The sequence below is a fragment of the Vipera berus genome, assembly GCF_964194415.1.
Source record: "Vipera berus genome assembly, chromosome: W".
Classification (NCBI taxonomy): Eukaryota; Metazoa; Chordata; class Lepidosauria; order Squamata; family Viperidae; genus Vipera; species Vipera berus.
In genome coordinates this window covers 72901050-72925653 of record NC_138210.1, presented here as the reverse complement: position 1 = coordinate 72925653, position 24604 = coordinate 72901050, and the positions used below count along the sequence as shown (strand labels likewise).

Genomic DNA, 24604 nt, shown 5'->3' with positions numbered 1-24604 from the left:
AAACTGCAATTCCCAGCATTCCGAGCTGTGCCGCTCGGAATGCTGGGCGTTGAAGTCCGCATCATTCCAAGAGGCTTAAGCTAGCGGGCCTTCTAGAGTTGGCGCAGCCCTCGGCCTTCGTTTTCGCTAATTCTCACCTATTTTTTTTCCCCCGTCGCTGCCCACTCACAATTACATCTCCACCTCATCCCCTCACCCCGGGCACCCCAAAACCAGCTTCTTGGCCAGTTGCCAAGTCTGAGCGACACTGCTTTTGACACTCACATTCAGGTGCTGGGCAGACCATGCCCAGAGGGGGTGGGGGGGTGCTTGGGGGGGGGTCTCTCTCTCACTGGGGCAGTGGAGAAGAGGAGGACCTCTGCGTCCCAGGGGGGATTCCCTTGCTGCCGTAATATTCCACCACCTGTTTGGGGACTTCAGCCAAAACGGTCCTGGCGAGAGCGTTGGGGGGGGCCTGGGAGGAAAAGAAAGAAGAGGGGGGAGGGGGGAGGGAGGAAAGAATGAGAGAAGGAAGGGAGGGAGGGAGGGAGGGAGGGAGGGAGGGAGGAAGGAAGGAAGGAAGGAAGGAAGGAAGGAAGGAAGGAAGGAAGGAAGGAAGGAAGGAAGGAGACAAGGTGAAGGGAGGGAGGGACCAAGGAAGGGAGTAGAAAAAAGGAAGGAAAGATATAGGAGGGTGGGAGGAAGGAAGGAAGGAAGGGAGGGAGGGAGGGAGGGAGGGAGGGAGGAAGGAAGGAAGGAAGGAAGGAAGGAGACAAGGTGAAGGGAGGGAGGGACCGAGGAAGGGAGTAGAAAAAAGGAAGGAAAGATATAGGAGGGTGGGAGGAAGGAAGGAAGGAAGGGAGGGAGGGAGGAAGGAAGGAAGGAAGGAAGGAAGGAAGGAAGGAAGGAAGGAAGGAAGGAAGGAAGGAAGGAGATAAGGTGAAGGAAGGGAGTGAGGGACCGAGGAAGGGAGTAGAAAAAAGGAAGGAAAGATATAGGAGGGTGGGAGGAAGGAAGGAAGGAAGGGAGGGAGGAAGGAAGGAAGGAAGGAAGGAAGGAAGGAAGGAAGGAAGGAAGGAAGGAAGGAAACAAGGTGAAGGAAGGGAGTGAGGGACCGAGGAAGGAAGTAGAAAAAAGGAAGGAAAGATATAGGAGGGTGGGAGGAAGGAGGGAAAGAAGGAAGGAAGAAGGAGAGTGGTAGAAGGAAGGAAGGGAGGGAGGATGAGAGGAAGAAGACAGAGAAGGAAGGAATGGGGGAAAGTGGCAGAGAAAAGGAGGGAAGGAAGCAAGGAGGGAAGGTGAGGGAAGGCAGCGAGGGAACGAGGAAGGAAGTAGAAAAAAATAAAGGAAAGATAAAGGAGGGAGGGAGGAAGGAAGGAAGGAGGGTGGCAGAAGGAAGGAAGGAAGGAGGAGGGAAGGAAGAAGACGGAGAAGGAAGGAAGGGAGGAAGGTGACAGAGAAGGAAGGAGACGAGGTGAAAGAAGGGAAGGAGGGAGGGAGGAAAGAAGGAAGTAGGAAAAGGAAGGAAAGGTAAAGGAGGGAGGGAGGGAGGATGGAAGGAAGAAGACAAGGAAGAAAGGAAGGGAGGAAGGTGACAGAGAGAAGGAAGGAAGGAAGGAAGGGACAAACTGAGAAAGAAGGCCTGTCTAGGCAGACATTCAAGGCCCAAAGCGGCCCTTGAGCCCCTCCTGAGGGCCGGTGCCTTCCAGCTCCCTCACCCCCCCCCACCCACCCCCCGAAAGCAGAGCCTGGCACCCACACTCCCCCCTCACCTTCTTGAACTCCCTGACGGGCACAAACTGCACGATGTCCCGCACCGCCCTGCCTTCCTCCGTCTCCAGCATCCCTCGGTCCCCGTTCAGCTCCCGCATGTCGGAGAAGTCGGCGTTCCCGATGCCCACGATGATGATGGAGAGAGGCAGACGGGAGGCCCGCACCACGGCGTCGCAGGCCTCGGGCATGTCGCTCACCACCCCGTCGGTCAGGATGAGCAGCACCCGGTACTTCTGCAAAAGAGGGGGACGGGGCGGAGAGGGTATCAAGAGCCAGGAGGGGGACACGAGGTGAGACCCCCCCACCCCCGGCTCTTTGGCAGGAGGGGAGGGGGGGTCTCAGGTGTTTCCTTCGCCCCCCCTCCCGTACCGTGGGCATGCCACTTTTTTCCTCCTCGGCTGCAGGCCCGGCCACCTTGCCGATGATGGGGGCCACGTTGGTGGGGCCGTAGAGCTCGATCTGGGGCAGGCAGCGCTTGTAAGCCTCGATCACGCCCAGAATCTCTGCCAGGGAAGGAAAGAAAGCGAGACTGCAGACCGGGTGGTTTCTCTGGGCCACGTGTGTGTGTGCATGCGAGTGTGGCTATGTGCATAATTTGTTTTATTTTTGTCACGTTTATGCAGGTTATGTTTGGGGGGGTAACTCTCTGAGAGCTGTAGGAAACAAAAGCTCCTTTTAATGTAGGCTGATGAGCGTACGTTTAAAGTGACAATAAAATCTTTCTTTCTTTCTTTCTTTCTTTCTCTCTCTCCCTCCCGATTTCCTTTTTAAAATTCTCCTTTTCCTTTCCCACAAATTCCTTCCTTCCTTCTTTCCTCCCTCCCTCCCTTAATATTTCCTTTTAAAATTCTCCTTTTCCTTCCTTCCTCCCTCCCTTAATATTTCCTCTTTTTAAAATTCTCCTTTTCCTTCCTTCCTTCCTTCCTTCCTTCCTTCCTTCCTTCCTTCCTTCCTTCCTTCCTTCCTTCCTTCCTCCCTCCCTCCCTCCCTTAATATTTCCTTTTAAAATTCTCCTTTTCCTTCCTTCCTCCATCCCTCCCTCCCTCCCTCCCTATTTCCTCTTTTTAAAATTCTCCCCTCCCTCCCTCCCTCCCTCCCTCCCTCCCTCCCTCCCTCCCTCCCTCCCTTCCTTCCTTCCTTCCTTCCTTCCTTCCTTCCTTCCTTCCTTCCTTCCTTCCTTCCACCTAACTCCATCAAGTGACTCTATTATTGCCAGGGTTTTCAATCCCCCAAATCTTTCTTTAAAAAAAAAAGCACCAGGAATTCCACTGAAAAATCACAATTCTTCCTTACTTTCACATTCGGGGTTCTCCGGATCAAAGTTGATGGCGAAATCGTGAGACACCTGTCCGAAGGAACAAAAACAAAAACAAACAGGAACGAGGATTCGAACCCGGAGCACAAAAGCTGTGGGGAAACGATTCAGTTTAATCAGGTCTCAGGATTCTTACCTCGAAATCGGGAGGGATTCTCGCTCCGAAGCCAAAGGCCGGGAACCGTTTATCGCTGGAAGACAAACAAAAAACAAAAAAAACCCACACTGTTTCAGTTTTCCATCCGGACAGGTGGCAGGGGGATTCTGGGAGTTGTAGTTTCGAGGTGCCAGGCGCACACCTATCCCGTACCTGTCGTAGTCCTGGCAGATTTCGCCCACGGATGACAAAGTTTTCAGGTATTCGTTCGGCTCTCGGGGGCTGATGAAATGGAGCGAATGTTCACTTCTGGGGTCCCCGTTGGAGGCTGTGAAGTCAATGGCTACCTGGGCAAGGGAGAGAGGGAGCCAGCGGTGTAGCCTAGTGGTTAGAGCACCGGATTCGTACCAGGCGTCTTGAGAATTTTCCGATACTCATTTAAGGCGCAAAGCTCTCTGAGCAAAAGTTGCTGGGAATCTGAAAAGAGAAGCTGGAGGAATCTTAGCTCATTGTTAGGAGTGTTTGTGAGTGTTAAACGGGCGGCAGCCAGAAAAGCTAACACAATTCTGGTGTGGGAAGTCAGTCCCCCCCCACCAGAGAAGGAAGTATTAAAAGGGCAGAAAAATATATTTCCTCAAAGAGGCAGAAAAGCGTGCCCAGTTTTTCTTAATAGGCCCAAGTCTCCTCCAAGCAGAAACCAGATCTGTAGAAATGCAGATGTGATCATCCATTCAGGAAGATTGGAGCCCTCCAGCTAGAAGATTAAGAAGACAAAGACACCTAAAATCTACATAGGTAAAGGTAAAGGTTCCCCCGCACATGCGTGCTAGTCGTTTCCGACTCTAGGGGCCGGTGCTCATCTCCGTTTCAAAGCCGAAGAGCCGGCGCTTGTCCGAGGACGTCTCCGTGGTCACGTGGCCGGCATGACTAGACGCCAAAGGCGCACGGAACGCTGTTACCTTCCCACCGGAGTGGTCCCTATTTTTCTACTTGCATTTTTACGTCCTTTCGAACTGCTAGGTTGGCAGAAGCTGGGACACATAACAGGCGCTCACTCTGTTACGCGGCACTCGGGATTCGACCCGCCAAACTGCCGACCTTCTGATCGACAAGCTCAGCGTCCTAACCCACTGAGCCACCGCATCCCTTAAAATCTACATACCCCACCCAAACTCTTCAGGCAGGACAGGACAGAGGCCAAAGGGACCCAGGTCAAAATACATGACACAAGAAATAGCCTCCAACAGGAACAGGAAGCAGCTCCAAACAAAAGGCTCCAGAGGGTATAAAAACCCACTCCCTACATGTGCTCACTCTCTCTTTTTTCTTCCAGAGCCATCTTCTTGTCTGCCTCTCCTCTTTCGCTAAACTGCAACCATCTTTCTAAATTAGTCGCCGTGTTGTTTATACCCAGCTTGGACTGGACCATGATGAAGACTTTTCCTTCAACACTTTTTTTAAAAAAATCCCATTTATATCCCGCCCTTCTCCGAAGACTCAGGGCGGCTTACAATCTAAGAAGCAAAAATCAATGTGCTTAGCAGTAGCCTTCATTCTATGTATATGCCTGCTTAGTAGGGCTTTCGCCCACCCCCACCCCCAGCGGCATTTTTACAAAGTCAGCTTAATTGCCCCCAACAATCTGGGTCCTCATTTTACCTACCTCGGAAGGATGGAAGGCTGAGTCAACCTTGAGCCTGGTGGGACTCGAACTTGCACTAATTGCAAACAGCTGGTGTTACTTAAGGAGGCATTAGCCCACTGCTCCACCAAGGCTCTTGCTTGTGTAAACAGAGGCATAGGATCAAAATCACACGAAGCGTTAGCACCACTTTACAAAGCCTTTAGTAAGGCCACACCTGGAATCCTGCATCCAGTTTTGGTCCCCACGTCGCCAAAAAAAACAAAAAAAAAGATGTTGAGTCTTTGGTAAAAAGTGCATAGAGGAGCAAGTAAGATTATTTAAAGGCCTGGAGACTAAAACATAGGAAGGACGGTTGCACGATTTGGGTTTGGCCAGTCTAGACAAAAGAAGGACTTGGAGGGGGGGACGACATGATAGCAGTATTCCAAGTATTTGAAGGGCTGCCACAAAGAAAGGGGGGGGGTGTCAACTTATTTTCCAAAGCACCAGAAAGCAGGACAAGAAGCAACGGATGGAAACTAATCAAGGAGAGAAGCAACCTGGGATTAAGGAGAAACTTCCTGACAGTGAGGACAATTAACCAGTGGAACAGCCTGCCACCAGAAATCGTGGGTGCTCCATCACTGGAGATTTTGAAGAAGAGACTAGACAATCATTTGTCTGAGATGGTCTAGGGTCTCCTGTTTGAGCAGGGGGCTGGACTAGAAGACCTCCAAGGTCCCTTCCAGATCTATTCTGATTGATTGATTGATTGATAGGTTAGGGCCAAACAGATCCAGATCTAAGGGAACTAATAATAATAGTAACAACAACTTGCACCTAAACATCGGCAAGAGGAAAGAGATGGTGTTAGACTTCCGGAGAAAAAAGGAAGAACCTGCCCCACTTTACATCGGGGAGGACTGTGTAGAGAGAGTTTCCTCCTTTAAATTTCTGGGAGTCTACCTCTGCGAAGATCTGACCTGGAAAGTTAACACAACCCAGGTGGCTAGAAAGGCCCAAGAGAGGCTTCACTTTCTTAGGGTCTTGCGGAAGAACAGGGTAGAACAACGGCTAATGACCCTCTTTTACCGGTCTACTATAGAGAGCGTCCTCTCGTACGGTATTGTGGTTTGGTATGCTGTTCTGACAGCCGCGGACAGGAAAGTATTACAGAGGGTGGTGAGCACAGCACAAGACATTGTGGGCTGTTCCCTGACACCACTGGATGACCTCGCCAGGGCTCGTTGCCTTGGAAGAGTGAGGAAAATTCTCAGGGATGACTCACACCCTGGACGGTATCTCTTTACTCTCCTACCATCCGGTAGGAGATATAGGAGTATAGCCAGTCGTACCAACAGGCTGAAAAATAGCTTTTATCCGTGGGCTGTTAGGCTTTTAAATGGGACATAATCTTATGCAGGATTGACTTGGGAGGCCGGTGTGTGGTGTAGTTGGTTCACATAGTGTGGTGGGATGGAGGGTTTGTTGTCACTGTGTGTTGGGGGGAGAGAGCATGGGGGGGGAGGCTCAGCTAATCTCAATGTACACATGTTGTACTTTGACAATAAAAGGTTAATAATAATAATAATAATAATAATAATAATAATAATAATAATAATAATAATAATAATAATAAGAAGAAGAAGAAGAAGAAGAAGAAGTAGTTGGAAGGGACCTTGGAGGTCATCTAGTCCAACCCCCTGATAAGGCAGGAAACCCTATACCATTTCAGACAAATGGCTGTCCAGTCTCTTCTTAAAAACCTCCAGTGTTGGAGCATTCACCACTTCTGGTGGCAGGTTGTTCCACTGGTTAGTTGTTCTAACTGTCAGGAAGTTTCTCCTTAGTTCTAGGTCGTTTCTCTCCTTGATGAGTTTCCATCCGTTGCTTCTTCTCCTGCCTTCAGGCGCTTTGGAGAAGAGCTTGACTCCTTCTTCTTTGGGGCAGCCCCTGAGATAGTGGAAGACTGCTATCATGTCACCCCTCGTCCTTCTCTTCATTAAACTACACATACCCAATTCTACTTGAGGTTTACTCCAGATCTGGACAAATGTACCAAAGAAAGCCTAATACTAAAGCAAGGGTCTTCCAACTTGGCCCTTTGATGATGACAGTCCTCATTCAGCAACTGTCCAAAGGGACAACGGCAGTGAAAAAAGTGACTTTCGACCATTTTTCACACTTAACGACCGTCGCAGCATTTCCCCCCCCCCACATGGTCAGGTGATCAAAATTTGGACGCTTGTCAACTGACTCGTATTTATGTCGGTTGCAGCATCCCAGGTGTGTGTGTGTGTGTGTCACGTGATTCCTCCCTTTGCGACCTTTCCTGACAAGCCAAGTCAATGGGGGAAGCCGGTTTCATTTAACGACCGTGTGACTCGCTTAATAATCGCTTAGCAGTGATGCACTTAACAACCGTAGCAGGAAAGGTCATAAAAGGGGATCAAAATGCCTGCATTAAATCATAATGGGGACAGTTGAACAATACATGCAAGTGATCAATCGATCTATCAAATAAATAGACAGTCAACAGCCTGCTTAAAGATCCTACCTCTCTCTCTCTTAATTCTTAATTCTAAAACTTACCGTGAAGGAGATTTGCAAACCACCCATGATGTAATCCAGGAAGGTGTGGACTTTCTCCATCTGCGGAGAGACAATGATGGTTAGGCTGAGGGCTGCGACGGTTAGCCATCATCAGAATCTTGGCTTTCTGCTTCTTCTTCTTCTTCGGAGGCCCGATATATTCATACCGACACCCCACAAGGCTACAAGGCTCACCTTGCACTGAGTGAGAACAATATATCCAGAATTTTTGTAGTGTTTCTTCTTTTCTTGATACTTGGGGTTAATACATTCCCATTTCACCTGCCAAGAAAAAAAAAAGGAAATGAGGTTATAATGCATATTTTTTGCCTTTTGCTGTTCTGGATAGAAGATCCAGATAAGGAAAAGCAGGGATTTTTTTTATTTTTTCCAACTAACCCCAACATTAAAACACTTCTTAAAATTTAGGTTTTTCCCCCCTAAAATATGTAAATTCTTAAAGGTCAATTTCCCCCCACCCCCCGCAATATAAATTACTGATGGTATGCAGATAGTCCTCGGCTTATGACCATTATTAAACAAACTCAGCATGGGAAAAATGCTTTATGACTTGTCCTCGCACTTACGACCACCCGGGTCCCATGATTGTGATTTGGGCACTTAGCAACTGACTCGCGTTTATTTTTATTTATTTATTTTATAAAGTTTCATTGATTTTTTTAAAAAACAGAATTCAATAGCAACCGTTCAACAAAAACGTGTTGCCTGAGTATCTTATTCACTAATACAAATAAAATTCCTAATCCCTAAATCTTTTCTCTAACCATTGATAAAATAGGTCCCAACTTTGAAAATATTCTGTTTCTCCTTTTTCTTTCAACCTTAAAGTAACTCTGTCTGTTTCCGCACAGTCTAGTATTTTTTTTAAAAAAATATTTCTTCTTCTGGTGGTGTTTCTTCGTTCTTCCAATATTGTGCAAATATAATTCTTGCCGCTGTTATCATGTGTAAAATCAAGTATGTACTTTGCTTATCAAATTTTTCTGGCATTATACCTAGTAAAAAAAAAATTAGGTTTGTAGTCTATGTGTTTCTCTTAGATTTTTTCCTAACCATGTGTGAATTTTTGTCCAATATTTCCTTGCTTTAACACATGTGCACCACGTATGATAATAAGTACCTGGCTTATGCTTAGATTTCCAACATTACTCTGACATATTTTTAAAACATTTTTGCTAAGCTTGTTGGTGGCAAGGGCCATCTATAGAACATTTTGTATAAGTTTTATATAAGTTTTATATGACTGACTCATGTTTACGACCAGTCGCAGAGTCCTGCAGTCACATGCTTGCAAATTGTGACCTTTTTTTTTTTTTGCTGTTTTCTGGCCAAAGCCAGCAAAAAAAATGTCCATTAGGGGAAGCTGTTCGTGTTTAACGAACATGTGATTCGTTTAACGGCCACATGTTTTACTTAATGACCCCCGTGATTCGCTTTATGGTAAAAATGGTAAATAATAATAATAATAATAATAATAATAATAATAATAATAATAATAATAATAATAATAATAATAATAATAATAATAATAATAATAATAATAAGTTGTTGGAAGGGACCTTGGAGGTCATCTAGTCCAACCCCCTGCTCAGGCAGGAAACCCTATACCATTTCAGGCAAACGGCTGTAGTAAAATCGAGTCCTGTCACATCCAGATTTACAATTTCACCAAATTATGGGAGAGATTCCAGTCCGAAGCATAACTCAAGGACTACCTGGATCTATTTTACCCTAATCCCATGGGTGGTGAAAACTCAGCCACCGAATTCATGGTCCTTCCATCATTTTAATTCTTTCAGATTTCTCTTCCCCCCCCCTGTCTTCTTCTAAGCTTGGCCAAGTGTTAAAACTCTGAAGTTTGAAGTCAAACCTAGCACAGCGCTGAACTTTAGCACAGCGTTGCTAAAGTATCTCCTTTCACAAGGGCCAAACTCCCAGAGTGAGTTTTCCATCTTAAAAAAAATAATAATAAAAAAAGCAGGCTTTTTAATTTTTTTTTTAATTAACGAAGTGGATAAGCAGATAAAAGCTGGATCTTTTTTTTAAAAAAAATTAAATGAAGGAAAAGGCTGCAGCGCTAAAAGAGAGCGTTAAAACGTACAGCAGAGTTTGGTTTGCTAAAATCCACTTCTAGTCATTTCACTTAAGGTCTGTTAAGGATAAGGTGAAGGGGAGCTTCAGTTCAGGCCCAGAATTCCACCCCCACCCCTCATATTGGCCGTTGTTGGGAACGCTGGGAAGTGAAATCCACACAGTGACACAAGTGGACCTGGCCATCTCCCTCTCCTTCCTTCCTTCCTTCCTTCCTTCCTTCCTTCCTTCCTTCCTTCCTTCCTTCCTTCCTTCCTTCCTTCCTTCCTTTCTCTTTCTCTTTCTTTGTCACTATTTCTCTATCTTCCTTCCTTCCTTTCTCTTTCTCTTTCTTTGTCACTATTTCTCTACCTACCTTCCTTCCTTCCTTCCTTCCTTCCTTCCTTCCTTCCTTTCTCTTTCTCTTTCTTTGTCACTATTTCTCTATCTTCCTTCCTTCCTTCCTTTCTCTTTCTCTTTCTTTGTCACTATTTCTCTATCTTCCTTCCTTCCTTCCTTTCTCTTTCTCTTTCTTTGTCACTATTTCTCTATCTTCCTTCCTTCCTTCCTTCCTTCCTTCCTTCCTTCCTTCCTTCCTTCCTTCCTTCCTTTCTCTTTCTCTTTCTTTGTCACTATTTCTCTATCTTCCTTCCTTCCTTCCTTTCTCTTTCTCTTTCTTTGTCACTATTTCTCTACCTACCTTCCTTCCTTCCTTCCTTCCTTCCTTCCTTTCTCTTTCTCTTTCTTTGTCACTATTTCTCTATTCCTTCCTTCCTTCCTCATTTCCTTCCTTCCTCCTTCCCTCCCTTTTACCTTTGATCCATTGCCCCTTCCCTGCCTCCCTTCCTTCCCTCCTTCCTTCTCTTTCTTTTTCTTCCTTCCTTCCTTCCTCCCTTTCTCTCTTCCTCCACCCTCCCTCCCTCCCGTCTTTTCCTCCGTTCCTTTCTTCCTCTCTCCTTTTTCTTTCTTTCCTCCCTCCCTCCCTCTTACCTTTGATCCATTGCCCCTTCCCCTCTCTCTTCCTCCCTTCCTCTCTTCTTTCCTCCCTTCCCTCCATCCATCCTTCCTTCTCTCTCTCTCTCTTTCTTTTTTTCTCCCTCCCTCCGTCTCCTTCTCCATTACCTCTTCTCCGGAAGACGCCTTCAGCATCTCTTGAAAACTTGTGTTGAATTCCCCAATGTAATCATGTTTCCCACTGGAGTCGTGATCGTAAACCACACACTGGAAAAGAAAATGGCCAAGTGACAGAGCCAGAAATACGGAGGAGAATTGCTCTGCCTGGTTCCTTCCGAAAAAATCCAATTAAAAGGCAGGCAGACCCTGATTTGCCTGGGATTTTTTTCCCCCTCCAGGAGCAGAGAAATAAAACAGTTGGAAAATTGGTTCTGCTACTCAATCGCTTCGTAGGTTTCCTAATTGTTCACTGTAATTTGAGATTATTTCCAGATCTAAAGCAGTGTTTATCCAACTTGCCAAGTTTAAGCTGTATGGACTTCAATTCCCAGAATTCCCCAGCCAGCACAGCTGGGGAATTCTGGGAATTGAAGTCCACCCGGCTTAAACTTGTCCAGTTTAAGAAACATGGATTTAAATCCTTTTATATTGATGTCTAGAACTAAACAGACTTTTTTTCCCCCCACCACGGTCTTTTTTTTAAAATCCCATTTATATCCCGCCCTTCTCCGAAGACTCAGGGCGGCTTACAATCTAAGAAGCACAAATCAATGTGCTTAGCAATAGCCTTCATTCTATGTATATGCCTGCTTATTAGGGCTTTCACACACACCCCCAAGCGGCATTATTACAAAGTCAGCTTAATTGCCCCCAACAATCTGGGTCCTCATTTTACCTACCTCGGAAGGATGGAAGGCTGAGTCAACCTTGAGCCTGGTGGGACTCGAACCTGCACTAATTGCAGGCATCTGGTGTTACTTAAGGAGGCATTAGCCCACTGCTCCACCAAGGCTTTGATGTAGCCAAGACTTTCGAAATCAATATTCCGCACTCAATTCATCCCCCCCTCTCTTAATTTTCTTTCTTTCTTTCTTTTAATACGGCTCGGAAGAAGCCTACCCGTATAGGCCTGTCGGGATCACAACTGCACAGCGATTGCAAAGAAATTCGGAACGGTTGCCAGCGAGGGCTCAAGTTGTTCTTCACCACCTAGGGCACAAAACGATGGGAGAGAGATTTTCAAAAAAAGGTTAACCCCAAGAAATTGTCATTTTTTTTATCCCTAAACCATGTGTGTGTGTGTGTGTGTATGTCTGTCTGTCTGTCTATCTATGTCTGTCTGTCTGTCTGTCTGTCTGTCTATCTATCTATCTATCTATCTATCTATCTATCTATCATCTATCTATCGTCTATCTATGTCTGTCTATCTATCTATCTATCTATCTATCTATCTATCTATCTATCATCTATCTATCTATCATCTATCTATCGTCTATCTATGTCTGTCTATCTATCTATCTATCTATCTATCTATCTATCTATCTATCTATCTATCTATCTATCTATCTATCTATCTATTATCTATCTATCGTCTATCTATGTCTGTCTATCTATCTATCTATCTATCTATCTATCTATCTATCTATCTATCTATCTATCTGTCTGTCTGTCTCTGTCTGTATCTATCTATCCCTATCTATCTATCTATCTATCTATCTATCTATCTATCTATCTATCTATCTATCTATCTATCTATCTATCTATCTATCTATCTATCTGTCTCTGTCTGTATCTATCTATCTGTCTCTGTCTGTATCTATCTATCTATCTATCTATCTATCTATCTATCTATCTATCTATCTATCTATCTATCTATCTATCTATCTATCTATCTATCTATCTATCTCTGTCTCTATCTATGTCTCTATGTCTCTATGTCTCTATGTCTCTATCTATCTATCTATCTATCTATCTATCTATCTATCTATCTATCTGTCTCTGTCTGTCTGTCTGTCTGTCTCTATATCTATCTATCTATCTATCTATCTATCTATCTATCTATCTATCTATCTATCTATCTATCTATCTATCTATCTATCTATCTATCTCTATCTTCTATCTATCTATGTCTCTCTATGTCTATCTGTCTGTCTGTCATTCTCTCTCTCTCTAAGTTTATTTTATTTATTTATTTAGTTTCTTAATTACATTTCTTTGCTGGCCATCTCGTTTCGAAACGATGCTGGGCGTCTTGCAACACTAAAAGCCTTGAAATAATAAAAGACGAGTAATTCTAAAACCTTAACAGGATTGGACGTATCCATTCGGATAGCCGGTTAACCGATCAGCCGGCTCAGAGGCTTGCAAAGCGTCTCCTTGCTGCCTTTCAGCTTCCTTCCAGCCCGTTTAAATTTGTTATGTCTCCATTTCCCCCCCACACTGTTTTTTTTTTATATATAAAAAATCCCTCCCATCAAACTCTACAGAGGGGCCCCATAATATCCTCACCTCTGTCCTCCAGGCCAGATTCTCCGACTCGCCACTGCCCATCTTATATATTTCCAGGAAAGGATCGGATTTGCTGAAGAAATCCTGCGGAACAGGTTGTTTTTTTTTAGAGAGTAATTTTTTCACGAAACGCTCCATGGCGCTACAGCGAAGGAGCCATAAGGTTGACACTCCCGGGAGCCGATCACAACAATCCAGATTGGGTATCACACCAGCTGCTCTCCCACGGAGGTCCTTTAAGGTCCTCCAACACACCCTTGCCCTTTTTTCCAGGTAGTCCTCGACTTACGACATTTGAGCCCAAGATTTCTGTCGCAAAGCTTGCTAAGTCAGCTTTGCCCCGTTTCGGGACCTTGCTTGCCACCGTTGTGAAACGCAGCCCTTGTTCCCCTAATCACACGGTTGTGAAGAGAACCTGGCTCCCCCATGGACTTTGCTTGAGCCCAGGGCCGTCATAAAGACGTGCCCGTCGCCAAGGGTCTGACGGGGGTCTTAAGTCTGAGAAACGGTCCTCGCTCACTTTTTTTCCGCCGCCGTTGCAGCTTCAAATAGTCACTAAATGAATCGTTTTAAGTCGAGTTCTACCTGTACTTCTACTCGGGGGTCAGGGAAAGCCAAGCACACGCCAGCGTCACGTCGTGCTCATTTCAGGAGGGCTGGGACACCGTGTTGCACCCGGCGGTGCGGAAAAATAAAATGCATTTTTTAAAAAATCCTGCAGAGAGCAGGTTTTCTCCAAATGAGCCCAGCCTCGCTGGGCAATCCTCAGGGGGAAAAAAGGCCTGTCAGATTAAATGGGGCATCTACAAACTGATGCAGCTCCGTCGCATCAGCGGCTCACAACCTTGCGAAAAGAAGGGGAAAAAAAGATGGCTGGACGAACCACAGCGGCGTGGAAATGAAGGTGGAGAAGATGGACAGGTGAGAAAAAGCCATTTGCTATCTGATAATCCTGTTTAAGGGGATCGAAACCATGCAGTGTTTTTCGACCTGGAGCCTTTTAAGAGGGGTGGACTTCAACTCCCAGAATTCCCCAGCCAGCGATGCTGGCTGGGGAATTCTGGGAGTTGAAGTCCACCCCTCTTAAAGGGCTCCAGGTTGAAAAACACTGATCTGAAAAAGTTTCTGAACGTGGGCAGTATTTAGCATGATGGGTTAACCATTTTAAAACGGGTGGGCTTCAACTCCCAGAATTCCCCAGCCGGCATCTGTTAACTCCCCACTTTAGAATGAGAATAGAATAACGGAGTTGGAAGGGACCTTGGAGGTCTTCTAGTCCAACCCCTTGCTCAGGCAGGAGACCCTAGACCAGGGGTAGGCAACCTCGGCTCTTTTATGACTCATGGACTTCAACTCCCAGAATTCCTGAGCTGACAGAATTCCTCTCAGAATTCCTGAGCTGACTCAGGAATTCTGGGAGTTGAAGTCCATGAGTCATAAAAGAGCCGAGGTTGCCTACCCCTGCCCTAGACCATTTCAGACAAATGGTTGCCCAAGATCTTCTTAAAAAGGAGGAGGGGATAACAGAATTGGAAGGGACCTTGGAGGTCATCTAGTCCAACCCCCTGCTCAGGCAGGAAACCCTATACCATTTCAGACAAATGGTTGTCCAGTCTCATCCTAAAAACTTCCAGTGTTGGAGCATTCACAGCTTCTGGTGGTCGGTCGTTCTGGTTAATTGGTTCTAACTGTCGTTAACTGGTTAATTGGTTCTAACTGTTGTTAACTGGTTAATTGTTCTAACTGTCAGGAAATTCCTTCTCAGTTCCAGGTTGCTTCTCTCCTTGGTTAGTTTCCATCCGTTGCTTCTTGTGCTGCCCTCAGGTGATTTGGAGAATAGCTTTGACACGCACCCCTCTTTTTTGCGGCAGCCCCCTCAAATATTGGAAGACCGCTATCATTTCCCCCCTGGTCTTTCTCTTCATTAAAGATTATTCTTCCTTGTTTAAAAAGCAATTAATCATGAGGTAAATGTCTGGTTTAAAATGCCGCCAGTTTCTAGGCTACATAGCTCGCTTCCCAGGCAAAGAGTCCTGTGACACCCCAACCTTGGATATTATTCCTCTAGGATCCACTTCTCAATTTTTCCTTACCTTGTCATCCAGTTCTTGACCGCAAAATTCCAGTTGGACAAACTCGTTGGTGCGGGAGACCTCTTCGGCTTCAATCTGCCCACAAAAATGGCCCAGAAATTCATCTCAAGACAGCAAAATACCTCCAAGATAATCTGCCTACCCTTTTCTTGAAATACATGCAGCTAGTCCTCAAGTTACGACTGTAACTGGGGGCTGGAATTTCTGTCACTAAGCAAGGCTCAGTGTGAAGTAAGGCGGGCTCTGCATTTGTGAGCCATTTTGCCACTGGTTGTGAAGCGAATCATTGCAGTTGTTAAGTGAATCGCATGGTCGCTAAGCGAATCCAGCTTTCCCTCATTGGCTTGGCTTGTTGGAAGCCGGCTGGGAAGGTCACAAATGGGGAATCACGTGAGCCTGGGACAGTGCAGCCGTCGTAAGTACATGCCAGTTGCCAAGCATCCGAGTTTTGATCATGTGATCACGGGGATGCTGCAATGGTCATAAGTATGAGGACCGATTGTAAGCTTCTTTTTTTCAGATCTGTGGTAACTTTTAATGGCCGAAACGAATTGTTGTAATTGGAGACTATTTGTATTCTCTTTACTACTAAACTCTTCTTGTTGATATTTATTTCACTAAAACAACTTAATATATTCTAAAGACATTACTCATTCTAACTAAGCATCCCCCATCAATTCAATTCTCCCACCCTATATTTGAAATCTCTGGGGCTTAAATTCCTGCAAACCAAGAGCTGACGGTCATTAGATGAGACGAGCTCAAATCCCTATTTTTCCTGTGAAGCACACAGCCCATGCCACCTTATAAGGTTGTGGTGCAGATGAGATAGAACAAGAAAGGCAGGTTGAAAATATTTGCAAAATTACAGTAAGAATCTGCTCTCCTGTTTTCAAAAGCCAGAAGAGACAACTCTTGTAAGTAAGCCAAACTGCACACTGAGGGAAAAAAAAGCTAAATGTTGATTACCAGAGGACGACACTGGTGGGATCAAGGTCAGCTTCTCCTAGCTGTTATGGGACCTAATGGTCCCAACGCATCTTAGCTTCCAATTAAAATAAATTTTCGCCCGTGGTTCTAGACCACATGAAACCCAAATTGTGTTTCTGATCAGATCATGCTGTTTCCATCACTCCTACAATTCCTCGCATTAGGCCATGTTCCCTGCCTTCCCACCCCCCCACCCCGAATTATGCTTGGTTTCTCCCTTTGTCCTTCTCTAAAATTAAGATTATTTCTCATTTCTCTTTCTCCTGCCCCTTCCCCTGGATTTATGTACCGTGATGATTGAATTCTCCAAAATCTCTCCATTTAGCAATGCCAGCTGCTTGGTAACCTTGGTCTGGGAAACAATCTGGAGATGAAAAAATAGAATTAATGTTTGGATGGATGAATTAATGGATGGATGGATGGATGGATGGATGACTAGCAAGATAGGAAAATGGTGATAGATAGATAGATAGATAGATAGATAGATAGATAGATAGATAGATAGATAGATAGATGATAGATAGAAAGAAGATGGATAGATAGAGATAGAGATAGATAGACAGATAGACAGAGACAGACACATAGATAAAAGGCAGATAGATGATAGATAGATAGATAGATAGATAGATAGATAGATAGATAGATAGATAGATAGACAGACAGATAGATGGATAGAAAGAAAGAAGATGGATAGATATAGAGATAGATAGATAGATAAAGACACATAGATAAAAGGCAGATAGATGATTGATAGATAGATAGACAGACAGATAGAAGATGGATAGATAGAGATAGATAGATAGACAGACAGACAGAGACAGACATGGATAGATAAAAGGCAGATAGATGATAGATAGATAAATAGATAGAAGATGGATCGATAACTGATAGACACATAGATAAAAGGCAGATAGGTAGATAGGTAGATAAATGATATAGATAGATAGATAGATAGATAGATAGATAGATAGATAGATAGATAGATAGACAGACAGACAGATAGATAGATAAAGATAGAAAGACAGAAGGAATGATAGATGATAGATTGAGTGATACACAGATGATAGACAATTGATAAATGGACGTACATAGGGAGATGATAGATGATAGATGAATAGGCGACAGACAGACAGACAGACAGACAGACTGAGAAAGAGATTAAGGACAGAGAGAGAGAGGGAGGGAGGGAGGGCTGGTGGTGGGTGAGATGGATGGACGGACAGATGGACAGGCAGAGGCCCCTCCTACCTGCCCGAGGGAGCATTCGGTGAGGCCAATCAACCTCCCAGCCTCACAGCAAAGTTCGGGATCACCTGGTTCCTCAGCGTCAAACACCTGGAATCTCAGATTCTGCATCTCCTCAAAGAAGTAATCCAGGGCGAAGACGTGGGCAAAAACGGGGTTCCGGGACCCGTGCAGGACTTCCGACTGCCCCACCTGGGGAAGGAAAGGAGAGGGTGTGTGTGTGTGTGTGTGTGTGTGTGTGCGCGCGCGAGGAAGCCCAGAAAGAGTATCCTACTTGGGAGAAAAGTCGGAAGATGTTTCCGGCAAGTATTGGAGGTTTGATTTGGCTGCACTTTTGTAAAGAGGAATATCGCATTTCTGGGGTTCTTTATTTTTATTTTTTGTTGTCTGATGCTTATATTCTTGCAAAACAGTGCTCTTTCTCAACCTTAGCCACTTTAAGGCAAGTGGACTTCAGCTCCCAGAATTCCCCAGCCAGCATGAAGGAGGGAAGGAGGGGGGGGATGGAGGAAGAAGGGAGAGAGGGAGTGAGAAAGAGAGGAAGAGAGAAAGGAAGGAAGGAAGGAAAGGAGGTAAGGAAGGAAGGAAGGAATGGAGGGGGAGAGGAAGGAAGGAAGAAGAGAGGAAGAAAGAAAATGAGGGAGGGAAGGAAGGAAGGAAGGAAAGGAGGGAGAGAGGAAGGAAGGAAGGGAGGAAGGAAGGAAAGGAGGGAGGTAAGGAAGGAAGGAAAGGAGGGAGAGAGGAAGGGAGGAAGGGAGGAAGGAAGGAAAGGAGGGAGGTAAGGAAGGAAGGAAGGAAAGGAGGGAGAGAGGAAGGGAGGAAGGGAGGAAGGAAGGAAAGGAGGGAGGTAAGGAAGGAAGGAAGGAAAGGAGGGATAGAGGAAGGAAGGAAGGGAGGGAGGAAGGAAAGGAGGGAAGTAAGGAAGGAAGAATGGAAAGGAGGGAGAGAGGAAGGAAGGAAGGAAGAGAGGAAGTGCTTTATCTAAGAAGCAGGCGAGACAGCAAGTTAACAATTTAACTTTTTATTCTGAACCAGGCGAAGAACAAGGGAACATGACAACTATTTATACTGACAGCTGCCGGCGGATCGACCAATCCCGGGTGAGTCTTCTCCCGCGCCGTGGTCTCCGCCAATCGGGTTCGTTTGGTTTTGACAGCTCGGAGCTGTCATCTGTAGCGCGTGTTGAGCTGTCACTTTTGGCGCTTGCGCGGTTTCGCCCGGCAGCTTTTGACAGCTGTCAAAAGCTGCCGCGGTTTTACCTCAGTTCTGTAACTTCTGTTTAACTAATGTAAATAACAATTAGTAATACACAACACCCCTTCCCCCTCCCTCTGATTGAGTTGATTTTACCCCAACTGTTTCTTCTTTGGTTTTCCCCATTCATAGTCTTTCAGGTATGTGGGAGGTTTCTTTAATCTCTCGGAGCGCCGGGGGGTAGCCTCGGTAGTATGTTCTGGTTCTCTTGGCGCCTCTTGGGTCGGTTCCGGGGGTGGGGGGTTTGGCTCTGCAGGATCTGCGTAAATTGGAGTGGGGTGTTGAACTGGTATGCTCCGATCAGGGGAGTCCTGTCGTGCCAGTCTTTTCGCCGGTGCTTCTGTCGGTATTTCGTCGTCACCCCTTCCCCCTATAGTTTGAGGACTGCGTTGGCGTAGTTGGTCTATGTGTCTGCGGATGTGTATATTTTGTCCGATGTCAATGATGTAAGACAAAGGGCCTGTTTGTTCGATGACCACCCCTTGTGTCCATTTGTTTCCTCCCCCGTAGTTTCTCGCCCAGACAGCTTGCCCAGTGGTGAGAGTTCTATGATGGAGGGGTAGGTCTGGGTCTGGAGGGGATCTGTCTGGGTGGAGACGGTCCAGTCTGGTGGTCAATCTTTTGCCCCAGCGAAGCTCTGCTGGGGACTTTCCGGTAGTTGTGCAAGGCGTGGTGTGTTGGGAGAGAAGAAATTGTGCCAGTCGTTGGTGCCAGTTGCCGGAGATGATCTTGCGCAGGGCCTCCTTGGTTGATTTTACCATCACCTCTGCCAAGCCGTTCGATGATGGGTGAAAGGGAGCCGAGGTGGTGTGCCTAATAGAGTTCGCCGTTGTGAAACTCTGGAATTCGTAGGAGGTAAATTGGGGCCCGTTATCGGAAACTATAACATCAGGGAGGCCGTGTGTGGCGAATAATCCCCTTAAAACTTGTATAGTGGCCGAGGAGGTTGTATTGGCTACCGGCGCCACTTCCAGCCATTTTGAAAAGCTGTCAACGACAATTAGGAATGATTGTCCCTGGAACGGACCTGCATAATCTATATGAATGCGGGACCAAGGTGACTTTGTCGTTTCCCATCTATGTACGGGCGCCTGTGGCTGAGCTGCTCTAACTAGCTGGCAGGAATAGCAGCCAGCTACGTGTGCCTCAATGTGTTTGTCTATACCCGGCCACCACACATAGCTCCTGGCCAGAGCCTTCATTTTGACGGTGCCCGGGTGCCCTTCGTGGAGGCTATCTAGCACCTTAAGCCTGTGTTTGTCAGGGATGATTACTCTGCAGCCCCATAAGAGACATCCCTGATGGGTGGATAATTCCTTTTGTTTTAAGAAGTAAGGTTGGAATTGTGGTTCCTGGGGTGCATATTGCCAGCCCGTTGTGACATAGCCTAGGACTCTGCCTAGGATTTTGTCTCCCGCGGTAGCTGCGGAGATATCTTTGACAGTTAAGGGGCATTCTGGCAGTTCTGAGATAGCCAGTATCCTTCCAGCTGGTGCTGGGTCTGGGTCAACAATTGGCTGCGGCAGTCTGCTCAGGCCGTCTGCATGGCCCATGGTTTTCCCTGGCCTGTATTCTAGTTTGTATGAATAGGCTGATAGAAATGTAGACCATCTCAGGATGCGGGGAGATAATATTTGTGGTGTTAGCCTGTTTACTGTAAAGAGTCCTAATAGGGGCTTATGGTCAGTATAAATAGTAAATGGTCGACCATACAGGTAATCATGAAATTTTTTTACGCTGGCCACTATAGCTAGAGCCTCTTTATCGATTTGAGCGTAATTCCGCTCAGGTTTTGACAGCGTTCTCGAATAGAACGCTACAGGGGTCTGTATTCCTTCTGTAGTTAAATGGCTTAGGACCGCTCCGATGCCGTACGGGGAGGCATCACAGGCGAGACATAAGGGCAGCTGTTCGTTAAAAAGGGCTACGGTTGTGCTGCTGGAGAGTAAGTTTTTTAGGAAGTTAAAACTTTTATCATGCTCAGGGGTCCACGTCCAGGGTTTGCCCTTGTCTAGTAATCTATGTAAGGGTTCTGCAATGGAGGCTTTATGCGGTAGGAAGGTGTGGTAAAAGTTGACTAACCCTAAGAAAGCCTGAAGTTCTTGTTTGTTTTTGGGGGTCGGTGCTGTTTTGATAGCTTTAATTTTTGTGTCCGTGGGGTGAATTCCCTTAGCGTCTATTTTAAACCCTAAGAACTCTGTTGAGGGCACCCCGATGGAGCATTTGTCTTTTTTTAATTTGAGACCAGCCTTCCTGAACCTTAGGAGTACCTTAGTTAGTTTGTCAGCCAGGTCATTTTCTGATTCCCCTGCAATTAGGACGTCATCAAAATATGGGCAGACCCCGGGGATTCCCTTAAGTGTTTTCTCCATGATTTCCTGGAAGATTCCCGGGGCTGCAGAGATGCCAAATTGAAGGCGGTTAATTTTGAATGCTCCCTTGTGGGTGACTATTGTTTGAGCCAAAGCAGTGTCAGGGGTGACAGGCAACTGTAAATACGCCTGCGCCAAGTCTAATTTGGCAAATATGGCGCCTGACTTAATGGCCGCCAGGATGTCTTTGACAGCCGGGACCGGGTAGGCATGTGCGTTTAAAGCGAGGTTGAGGGTCGCTTTATAATCGGCGCATAATCTTATTTGGCCGTTTGGTTTAACTGGGGTCACTATGGGTGTCTCCCACTCGGCCCCTTCTACCGGTTCGAGGACCCCTAAGTTTGTTAATCTGTCGAGCTCCGCTTCTATTTTTTCCCTTAAAGCGAAGGGAACCCTTCTGGCCTTGATTCTGACAGGCATCACATTTGGGTTCAGTTTAAGTGATACGGGCGGTCCCGTGTATTTCCCTAGTGAGCTGTCAAAAACGTCCGCGAATTGACGGCAGACGGATTCCAATTTTGACAGCTGAATGGCGTTGACACCTGTCAACGCTATTCCTAGTGCCTCAAACCAGTCTAATCCTAGCAGGCTTATTCTGTTTTCTTGGGTCACCAAAATAGGAAGGGATCCTTTAAATTTTTTGAACTCTACGGAGACGGAAGCTTTTCCCCGGAGTTTAATGGGCGTTTTCTGGAAGTCGGCTAGGCGGAGTTTAGTGGGTCTAAGGGCGGGTCCTTCCTTACTACGGTTACAAATGTCCCTGTACGTTTGCCAAGAGATTAGTGAGACGGAGGACCCAGAGTCCACCTCCATCTCACAGGGAATTCCCTGAATCCGGACGTCCACCTTAATTTTGGGCTTAAGGATGTTGTGGACTGTATGTTTCTCTGCCCTTCCCCTTACGTTAGACACTGGGGTTCTGGGGCTGTGCCTAGCTCTTAGTGTATGTGGGGCCATACCTTCGGCTGTCACCTCCAGGTCGTGCAGGTTTTCCCGGCTCCGGCTGCGGCATACGGCTTTGAGGTGACCTGTCTTCCCGCACCCGTGGCACTTGGCGCTGCGGAACCGGCACGTTGCCCTGGGGTGGCTTCCGCCGCAGCTGGCACATTTCGCCCTGTTATTCGGAAAATTGGGCCCCCTCTGATTGCTGGCAGGGCCCCCCCTGTAGTTGCGTTGCATCCTCAGTTTCTCGAACCGCCGTTGCACCGCGTCTATATCTGTGGGGCCGTCGTCGTCCTCAGAACCGCTGAACCTGCCGTCTTCCTGGTGCACGGACCCCCGTGGTCCGCTGTCCGGTACCCGTCGGTCGTCTCCGTGGCAGTCTTCGTATGCGATGACTTCTCTAGCCACATCGGTCATTGTCATTTCAGGCTTGGCGATCAGCTTCTTCCTCAGCCGTTCGTCCTTAAGCCCTATGACAATCTGGTCCCGGATTCGGTCTTCCAAATCCGGGAACCGGCACCGACGTGCGGCATGCCTGACCCTGGTTATGAAGTCATTTGCTGACTCGTCAGGAAGCTGGAGTTTCCGAGCGAAGTTCACTCTCCAGTAGAGTTCTGACTTGAGGGGCATGAAGTATTTACTCAGCCCCTCAGTAAGGTCTGCATAAGAGATGGTGGCGACCGGCTCCGGGGTGAAGATCCCCACAGCGGCATCATAAACGGCGGGGCCGCTGAGCCAGAGGAGGGCGGCCGCCTTGGCCCGGTCATCCGTTATCTTCTTGACTACCAGGTACCCTTCTACCTGGCCCAGATGCGATTCCCAGCCTTCTGGGTGGCGGGTATCGAATTCTCGAATGTGGCCGTGATTCGTCATGCTGTCTGTATTTGAGGTGCCGCTGCTTGCGTTGAATGGAAGTTTGACTTCCAGTGACTTCAGCAAGTGACCAGCTCGGCTAAGGGAAAAAAATCTCTTCTCCCCTTAGGTAGTGACTTCAGCTAAGCAAGCAGCATCCCACCTTCGTCGCCAGTGCTTTATCTAAGAAGCAGGCGAGACAGCAAGTTAACAATTTAACTTTTTATTCTGAACCAGGCGAAGAACAAGGGAACATGACAACTATTTATACTGACAGCTGCCGGCGGATCGACCAATCCCGGGTGAGTCTTCTCCCGCGCCGTGGTCTCCGCCAATCGGGTTCGTTTGGTTTTGACAGCTCGGAGCTGTCATCTGTAGCGCGTGTTGAGCTGTCACTTTTGGCGCTTGCGCGGTTTCGCCCGGCAGCTTTTGACAGCTGTCAAAAGCTGCCGCGGTTTTACCTCAGTTCTGTAACTTCTGTTTAACTAATGTAAATAACAATTAGTAATACACAACAGGAAGGAAGAAAATGAGGGAGGAAGGAAGGAAGGAAGGAAGGAAGGAAGGAAGGAAGGAAGGAAGGAAGGAAGGAAGGAAGGAAGGAAGGAAGGAAGGAAGGAAGGAAATATTCCCAGTCACTTCCAAGCGGCAATTAAGCCCTTCAATTTTCCTCTAACGCAACGGAACCATTTTAAGATGGGTGGACTTCAGCTCCCAGAATCCCCCAGCCAGCATGGAGGATGCCCAGATTTTTTATTTTTAAAAAGCCGTACCTCGTTCCACTGTCCATCGCTGAGCAACTGAATAATCAGACTCGGGTCAGGTTTAATGTTGGCTTCTCTGTCCGGCAGGCCCCAGCAGGAGACCCGTAGTTCGACCCGGGAGGCCCCCAAAGCCACAGGCTGGGAGTCGGCCCCTTCAGACATGACGGCAGCTAAAAGGAGGGAAGGAGAGGAGGGGTGAAACAGAGAGAGGGAAGGAGGGACAGGCCGGAGGACTGGAGTCCTCTGGGAGGTGGGATATCCCTGTGGGGAGAGGCTGACTGGCTGTGGATGATGTGAACAGTGATCCAGCAGATTTTAGAAGATGCCTGCTTTGGGAACCATTGTCCTAAAGTGATTTGCGTCAGGGTTAGGGTAGCAGCATTTTGAGATGGGAAGGGGAAGAGGGAAGGAAGGAAGGAAGGAAGGAAGGAAGGAAGGAAGGAAGGAAGGAAGGAAGGAAGGAAGGAAGGAAGGAAGAAGGGAAAGGAGGAAAAATGGAAGGGAGGGAGGAAAGGAAGGAAGGAAGGAAGTAACAAAAGAAGGAAGGAAGGAAGGAAGGAAGGAAGGAAGGAAGGAAGGAAGGAAGGAAAGGAGGAAAAAATGGAAGGGAGGGAAGGAAGGAAGGAAGGAAGGAAGGAACAAAAGAAGGAAGGAAGGAAGGAAGGAAGAAGGGAAAGGAGGAAAAATGGAAGGGAGGGAGGAAAGGAAGGAAGGAAGGAGGAAAAGGAGGAAAAATGGAAGGGAGGGAGGAAAGGAAGGAAAGAAGGAAGGAAGGAAGGAAGGAAGGAAGAAAGGAAGGAAAGGAGGAAAAATGGAAGGGAGGGAGGAAAGGAAGGGGAGGGAAGGGAGGGAGGAAGGAAAGGGAAAAGAGGAAGGAAGAAAAGAAAGCAGGCAGGAAGGAAGAAGAGAAGAAGGAGGGAAAGAAGGAAAAATGGAAGGGAGGGAGGAAAGGAGGGAAAGAAGGAAGGAAGGAAGGAAGGAAGGAAGGAAGGAGGGAAAGGAGGAAAAATGGAAGGGAGGGAGGAAAGGAAGGAAGGAAGCTAGGAAGGAAGGAAGGAAGGAAGGGAAAGGAGGAAAAATGGAAGGGAGGGAGGAAAGGAAGGGGAGGGAAGGGAGGGAGGGAGGAAGGAAAGGGAAAAGAGGAAGGAAGAAAAGAAAG

At 46.8% G+C, this 24604-nt stretch overlaps 1 protein-coding gene across 1 annotated transcript; it reads right to left on the bottom strand.

The window, feature by feature from the left end:
* Nucleotides 1-328: 328 nt before the first annotated feature.
* On the bottom strand, nucleotides 329-23607 carry LOC308676176 (copine-6-like; the record flags this gene model as incomplete). Its single annotated transcript, XM_081341934.1, has 15 exons — nucleotides 329-454; nucleotides 1752-1985; nucleotides 2122-2255; nucleotides 3046-3097; nucleotides 3204-3258; nucleotides 3378-3511; nucleotides 7381-7440; nucleotides 7576-7662; nucleotides 10594-10692; nucleotides 11545-11634; nucleotides 12934-13017; nucleotides 15027-15101; nucleotides 16306-16380; nucleotides 17265-17453; nucleotides 23455-23607. 15 exons carry the CDS (start codon nucleotides 23605-23607, stop codon nucleotides 329-331), a joined length of 1647 nt encoding a protein of 548 aa, XP_081198060.1.
* Between the last annotated feature and the right edge of the window lie 997 nt (nucleotides 23608-24604).